The sequence below is a fragment of the Balaenoptera ricei genome, chromosome 15 (assembly GCF_028023285.1).
Source record: "Balaenoptera ricei isolate mBalRic1 chromosome 15, mBalRic1.hap2, whole genome shotgun sequence".
NCBI classification, from domain to species: Eukaryota; Metazoa; Chordata; class Mammalia; order Artiodactyla; family Balaenopteridae; genus Balaenoptera; species Balaenoptera ricei.
In genome coordinates, this window is record NC_082653.1 from 79,814,766 (window position 1) to 79,821,941 (window position 7,176).

Below are 7,176 nucleotides of genomic sequence, written 5' to 3' on the forward strand. Positions count from 1 at the left end.
TCGAGGGAGGTGGGGTCGCGGCCAGGCTCGCCTACAGGAACTTCCCCGAGTTCCAGTGCCCACCCACGCCCCTGAAGGGTCAGATTTGTGGTGAGTTCTGAACCCCTACCGCCTAAGGGGCCCTTCCGCCCTGGAATCCCGCTCGCTGTGGCCGACAAGGAGGTGGGGGCAGGTCCTCCCTCCCGCCGCGGGGAACACCCCTTCCAGCAGCCCTGAGCCCCCAGGTGTCCAGCCTCGCTCTCCCTGCGCTCAGTGTTCCCACCCCCACCCCCAGTGAAATGGGATTGCATTGTGCCGGTGGCCGGGAGAGGCCCCCTCCTGACAGCCTCCTCTGCTGGGCATGATGGGTGGGAGGGAGGTGAGACTGAGGTGGGCCTCAGGACATGGAAGCCGTGTCCCACAGGAGGATGGCTCTGGAAGAGGGCCGGAGCCTGCCCGAGGTGCGGGCGCGAGTGGCGGCTTCGCATGGCATCACCGACCTGGCCCACAAGCTTCACTTCTATGACCAATGGGCTCCGGACTATGACCAGGTAGACCGGTCGGGTCCTCACCTCTGCTTCCATCTGCTCGCCCGGCCTCAGTTTTCGTGTCTGAAAAGCCGGAATAGTGAGCCTTGCATCATCCCAGGGCAACGAATGTGAGAGGGAAGGAAGACCTGGGTGCAGCCCTGAAGTCCTGTCTCTTCTGGGACTGGCTCCTCTTCAGCGCATCCACAGTGGCCCTGCCCTCTCACCAGCCCCATCTTCCAGATTGGCAGACCCTAGAGATCAGGGGCCAAGACGTCCCCACCCTGGGACTGCAGTCCAGGCAGAGGTGCCACTGAGGGGTCACTATGAACTAAGCAGAGAGCCATGCCAAGGCCCACAGAAAAGACCCCAGCAGTGGGCTGAGGGCTACTCTCCAGTCCCCGCCCCTTGACAGAGGAAAAGCACCTTATACCTGGTTCTCCCCTCACTGTAGTCCCAGCAGGCCCTGGGCCCCCAACACACACAGCTTGGCCGGGCTGACTCCTAGACCACCCAAAAGGAGGTCCCCCAAACACTGGGGCACGGGGTGGCAATTGGTGCAGCACTCTGTCCCCAGGACGTGGCCGCCCTGCTGTACCGTGCTCCCCGGCTCGCAGTGGACTGCCTCACCCAAGCCCTTCCAGGTCCACCCCACGCCGCCCTGATCCTGGACGTGGCCTGTGGTACTGGCCTAGTGGCTGCAGAGGTGAGACCACCCTAGATCCCCTGCCCTCCCTTCAGCCCCCACTTGCTCAAAATTCCTACTACCCCAGGCCCCAGATCCCCGCCTCCCTGCTCAGACTCACTGGTTCCAAACACTTGGGCTACATCCACTGTGGGGACCACTGTCCTCCCCGAGGTGCAGGGACCTAACTGGGAGGTGGCAGGTATGAACTGTGACTGGGTCCCCCCACCCCAGCTGCAGGCTCGGGGCTTCCTCCAGCTGCATGGGGTGGATGGGAGCCCAGGAATGCTGGAACAGGCCCGGGCCCGTGGCCTCTACCAGCACCTCAGCCTCTGCACCCTGGGTCAGGAGCCTCTACCCAGCTCTGAAGGTACTCCCCCTCCCCCTTCAGCACCCCAAGGCACACCCTCTGACCAAGCCCACTTGATGGAGCCCCTTTCTTTTGCCAAGACTCCATCCCCCTTTCCTAGCCCTCCACAAGCCCCCTCCCACACTGAGTCCTATTCTCTTTTCGAGCCCCCCAATCCCTCACTGAGACGCTTCCTCTGAAACTTCCGTCCCATGATCTGACCTCAGTCCAGGACTGGGCCACATCTGCCATATCCCCCACGGGATCTGGGTCCCACAGACACCAGTGGCAGGCCTGGTCCCTCCCCAGGCCCCATCATGCACACCATCCTCCAGGGCGGTCTGAGGCCACACTGAAGACAAACCACCACACCACATCTGCACCTCCACACAGGGACCTACGACGCGGTGCTGACGGTGGGCGCCCTCAGTGACGGCCATGTGCCCTGCAGTGCCGTACCCGAGCTCCTGCGAGTTACCAAGCCAGGTGAGAAGCAGCCCATCCAACCACACACAGGCACCTTCCCTTCTCCACACCCACAGACACAAGCCTCAGAAAGCCTCAGGCCAAGCGAGAGTAGGGTTATGCCCAGGGTCACACAGCCTAGCATCGCAGTCACAGCTGCCGGCACAGGCTCGGCCTCAGCTGCCACCATCAACAGGCCCAGGCAAACAGGCAGGGCAGGCAGGTTGCCAACCTGCCTCTTATCCACTGGGAAACCGGAAACAACTCCACTCTCCTCTCCAACCTCTATTTCCTCATCAATAAGCAGAGTGGCACAGTCCCTTCCCCATAGGATTGCAGTGAGAATTGGGTCAAGTAGTGTCTGTAAGGGCTGTGTTTCAGTCCTGGCGCATAGTAGGGGCTCCATTTAGTTCCCTCATCTTCCAGCTTCCCCACTAACTTAGGGGGAGTCTCTTTCGTGACCTCAGTTTCCTCATCTGTGAAATGGGGCTGCTCAGGTGAGATGATAGATGTGAGTGCTTTTCTATAAACTCCACAAGTGGGGCTGATGTGCAGGTGAGGGTTGTGTTTACTGTGCTGCTACTGTGTGCCTTGCCCCGTGCTTGCTTCTGCCCTGGGGAGAAGGTACACACTCAACCCACATGCCCTGGGAAGGGGCCAGGGGAAAAAGACCAAGCCCGAGGTGGGCCCACAGGGCTGTGGGTGCTCAATGCCCTGCGAATTCAGAGAAGAGAGGCATTTGGGACAGCTGGGATGGGGAGTGAGGGGCAGTCCACGCAGGAACACAGCCTAAGCGAAGTCCCAGGCAGAAAGGAGAGTGGTAGAGTGTGCGGATCACGAGGCTCAGACCTGGCTGCAGGACAGGATCTGGAAGCCCCGAAGGTGCCCCATCACAGCAAGATTGCATCTGCTCCCTGCCCCTTCACCCCTGCTGGGCTCAGCAGGGGCCTTGGCTAAGTCAAGGCAGGTCTAGGCAGGCCTCATCCTCAGGGAACCACAGAGGCTGACAGATGCAGGGACATTGGTGGCATCAGAGAGAGAGGTAGTGATCAGGCTCAGGAGGACAGGAAACTCCCATCACCTGAACCAGTAAGGACCAGACCTCCTCGCCCAGCCTGTGCTTGCCAGTCCCCTCAGCCGGCCAGACTGCCTGCCCACATGTCACAGCCTCCCTTGCTTCAGAGCCTTTCCTCTCACGAAGCCCCTCTCCGCCAGTAGCACCCTGCTTCTCCTTACCTCCTCCTCCAGGAGGCCTTCCAGACTCCTGTCTCTCCTGAGTATATCTGAGCCCGCACTGGGCATACGGTAGGTGCCTGGAGAAGACCTGGAGTGACAAGGTCATTCATTCATTCTTTCAGCCAGTGCTTGCTGACTGTGCTGGCCTTCCTGTGAGACAGGGTAACATCCCAGCAAGCTGGGAAACTGAGGCTCCAAGAGGTGAAGGGAGTTGCCCAAGGTCCAAAGCCCATAAGCATTCAGACACAGCCGTATCCTCAAGCAGAGGGGCTGGGTGAACAGTGAGAAGGGAGCCCCCTCTGTCAAGGGGATTCAGCCAAAAATTCCCAGCATAAAGGACACTGGGGCCTTGAAAGGTGTGTAGGAGGCCGTTAAGCTGAGGAAGCAGAGGGTATTCCTGGGGGAGGGATCAGTGAGCACCAGGGGCTTGGAGATGGGAAAGGCTGGCCCGGGGACAAAGCTGGGAGAACTTCCTCCCTTGAGGATGTGAGAAGGAAGGGGACAACCTTCCTGTCCCTGGCTCCTTCCCCACCCCTCCCCAGGTGGGCTGCTGTGTCTGACCACCAGGACCAACCCATCCAACCTGCGTTACAAAGAGGCGCTGGAGGCCACCCTGGCCAGGCTGGAGCAGGCCAGGGCTTGGGAATGCCTGGTGGCCTGGCCTGTGGACCAGTGGGAACTGGCCACCTCCGAGCTCGAGCTGGGGCCTGACGCCTCTGACAGCGACGGCTTCATCTCCGGCATCGTCTACCTGTACCGAAAGCAGGAGGCAGCCCAGGCCAAGGGAGTGAGGCCCGGTGCCTAGCCCCCAGCTGGCCTCCGACCCTCCACGAGGCCTCGGCCAGGCTCATCGCTGGGCCTCCTCTGCTTTGCCTGTAAAACGAGGCCGCTGCACCAACCCTGCCCCTCAGGAGAGCTATGCCTATTAAATGAGTCCCAGAAGCGGCAGCAGAACTCTGGCTCGGTGGTTTTCTCACCCCTGCAAAGAGTGACATCTGTCCCTATGGAGGACAGAAGAGAAGAAACAGGACAGAGAGGGACCCCATCCCTGGCTGTCCCTGTGCCAGGCACGATAGGGCCACAGATATGACTCTGACCCCTCCCGGGGTGGAGGGCCCTTTCCCTCTAACTCACAGACCAGGAACCCGTGCTCACGCATCTGGGCCTTGGCCAAACACTTTCACGTGTCCAGGATTCTGTTTCCTCATCTCTAAAGGGATCGGAATGCGGAGCTGAGGAGCTCAGGGCGTAGCTTGGAGGCTGCCCCAGAGCTGGGCAGGTGAAAAGGCCTCGGTGACTGTCAACACCAGCACCAGGTGGGGATGTGAACAGGGCTGATGATAACGCCTGCAAACAGGAGCCAGGGGAGGGCTTCATGGAGGAGGAGGCGCAGAGCTGAGCCTTCGGGACTAGAATTCAGAAGGGTGGAGAAAGGGAAAAGGACATTCCAGGCTGAGGGCAGAGACAGCCTGAGCAAAGGCTGGGAGAAGGGACCCGGGGGGTGAGCAGACCAGCCTGGAGGCCCAGACAAAGCTGGAACAAAAGGAGGGGAGGGCAGGTGGCCCATGCCCCAGGCCTGGCTGTTCTCATCTGTCCTCCCTCCTAGAGTCCCCAGCACTTCCCTAAGGTCCTGGGCTTTACGCTCTGACAAATGGAGGGCTTGAGCAAGGTGACTCCAAAGGTCGGGGCCAGTTTCGATGTCTCACAATTCCCCAAAACCAGTTTTGTAAGTCTTCTGGTCCTGGCCACCACACGGCGGTCCTGCCCCTCACCACCCCCCTGCCCAGGCTTCCAACCCTGCCCTCCCCTTCACCTCCACAGCTGAAATCAGAAACGATACAGTCTTCCTGTGCACAGGTCCCGTTTATTGTAGAAAATAATAGCAATTACTGTGACAAATAGTTTAAATTACAAAACAGAAACCTCGTAGCAGGCAGGGGAAAGCCCCAGGACTTCCTGGGGTTAGGGCCAGTGAAAGAGCATTCCCCCTGCCTCTCCAGCCTCTCCAATGACCTTGGCAGGGGTGAGGATCCAGAGGTAGCCAGTCTCAAGGGGCCCGGGGTCCTTCTTCGGAGGCCGCAGGGCAGGGGCGGGAAGGGGTGTGGGCAGCCTGGGCCGCCTCCATAGCCCCCTCCCCCGCCACTACCCAAACCAGTTCGTAGCACCTCCGCCCCTCCCCTCTAAACCTGTCCGTCCACTCTTTGCTCGGCAACTATGCTCCAAGGGCAGGTGGGTGAGCAAGGCAGCCGTTCTCGTGGCCACAGGTTTGCATGGGCAAGGCACAGCCCCAGTGCTCGCTGACCCACCCAGCGGATGCTGGCAGAGGGAGTGGGGAGGATCAAAGAAGGGGACAGCGGTCAGCACGGACGTGGTCCCATGGTCCGCTGAGCACCCACTCAGAGGCAGAGCCCAAGCAAAGTCAGGGCTGAGCCGTCCGGGCCAGCAGGAGCCAGCCCCCTGTATCCTCAGCCATTCCGAGGAGGGTGGTACAGGAGTCTCTTTCCATCCATCCTTGCTAGTGCTGGAGGTGACCTTGAGAAAATGTCCGAGAGGGCCAGAAGGGGCTGAGGGCTGCTGGCCAATGGCCTGGCTCAGTCCCTGCTTGGCAGGGCCATCCTGGGGTCACAGTAAGCTCAGTCCAGGGAGAAACAAAGCCGAAAGGAAAAGAGTCAACGGTAGCGCCTTACACGTAGTTGCTGGCTGGGGCGGAGCGGGCGGCAGAGTACCTGGCCGAGTAGGGCTTGTCGGTACGGGGCGGGCAGTTGCAGCAAAGCAAGGCCCCACCGAGCATCAGCAGGCCAGAAGCGGCCCAGCCAATGTAGAGCGAGGCACCCATCTCCCGCTTCTGGCCCGAGGCCACCAGTGGGTTATAAAAGTCGCGGATGATATTGTGGGCCGTCCAGGACACGGGCACCATCACCAGCAAGCCGGCCAGCAGGAACACCACGCCGGCCACGATCATGGTCTTGGCCTTGGCGCTCTCATCCTCCACGCAGTTGGTGCACTTGCCGCCCACCACCGAGAGCAGCACACCGAGCACGGCCAAGATGATGCAGACGACGATGAGGGCGCGGGCCGCCTGCAGGTCCTGCGGCAGCGCCAGCAGCGAGTCGTACACCTTGCACTGCATCTGGCCCGTGCTCTGCACCACGCAGTTCATCCACAGGCCCTCCCAGATGGTCTGGGACGTGACGATGTTGCTGCCGATGAAGGCCGTCACGCGCCACATGGGCAGCGCGCAGCTCAGTATGGCGCCCAGCCAGCCCAGCACGGCCAGAGCGATACCCATCACCTGCAGCCCCATGGATGCCATAGCTTAGCGTCTGCTGGGGTCTAGGACCTGGAAGCCTGTGGGGATCCGGCCCTGGATGCTGTAGGAGTCCAAGTGCCGAGGATGAACACTCAGCGTTCGCAGGGAGGTCTTTCACAGCAAGTCCAGAGGCAAAGCCAGTTGGAGCAGCTCTGGGTGTCTCTCCTGAGAGTCAGCGGCACAAACCCAGCGAGTGTAAGAGTGTAACAGAACCAGTTCCTTCCTGCCAACAGCTGCCGCAAGCTCTCAGGCTAATGACTGGAGCAGTTATATGGCTCCGCGGGAGGGGCGGGGGCCGAGGGAGGGGTTTCAGTCCCTGGAGCCGCCCCCTGACCAGTTTCTCTAGATTCCTGAGCCTGCCAACAAAGGAACTTTCAGGCCCCAGCCCTTGGCCCCTGAGTCACCACCCTGGAGAGCCAGCCAGTCTCAGAGGAAACTTCTCTTTCCCCCTGCCCCCAGACCCATGCTGAGGTCATCCGGGAGATAGACACTGAGTCACAGCCTATAAACACCTGGACCTACCTGGGGGGCCGGAGGGGGGAGCCAGGCCCAGCCAGGTTTGGGGCCTGAAGACCAGGGTCCCCACACCCCAGGGCTCCCTCATTCCAGGCTTGGGTGGTTGGAT

At 60.9% G+C, this 7,176-nt stretch overlaps 2 protein-coding genes across 2 annotated transcripts; one reads left to right on the forward strand and one right to left on the reverse strand.

Annotated features, from left to right (window-relative positions):
• On the forward strand, positions 1-4,195 carry METTL27 (methyltransferase like 27). The gene is given in 7 exon segments (XM_059896576.1): positions 1-90; positions 404-530; positions 1,084-1,212; positions 1,426-1,561; positions 1,934-2,026; positions 3,784-3,904; positions 3,906-4,195. Coding segments are annotated over 6 exon segments (729 nt in total). The 5' UTR covers positions 1-90; positions 404-407; the 3' UTR covers positions 4,033-4,195.
• Positions 4,196-5,085: 890 nt separating this feature from the next.
• Positions 5,086-6,817, reverse strand: CLDN4 (claudin 4). Its single transcript, XM_059897717.1, has one exon. The coding sequence runs from the start codon at positions 6,552-6,554 to the stop codon at positions 5,925-5,927; it is 630 nt and encodes a 209-aa protein (XP_059753700.1). The 5' UTR covers positions 6,555-6,817; the 3' UTR covers positions 5,086-5,924.
• Between the last annotated feature and the right edge of the window lie 359 nt (positions 6,818-7,176).

Coding starts and splice junctions, on each gene's coding strand:
- CLDN4 (XM_059897717.1), bottom strand. CDS start 6,554: ATGGCATCCATGGGGCTGCAGGTGATGGGTATCGCTCTGGCCGTGCTG.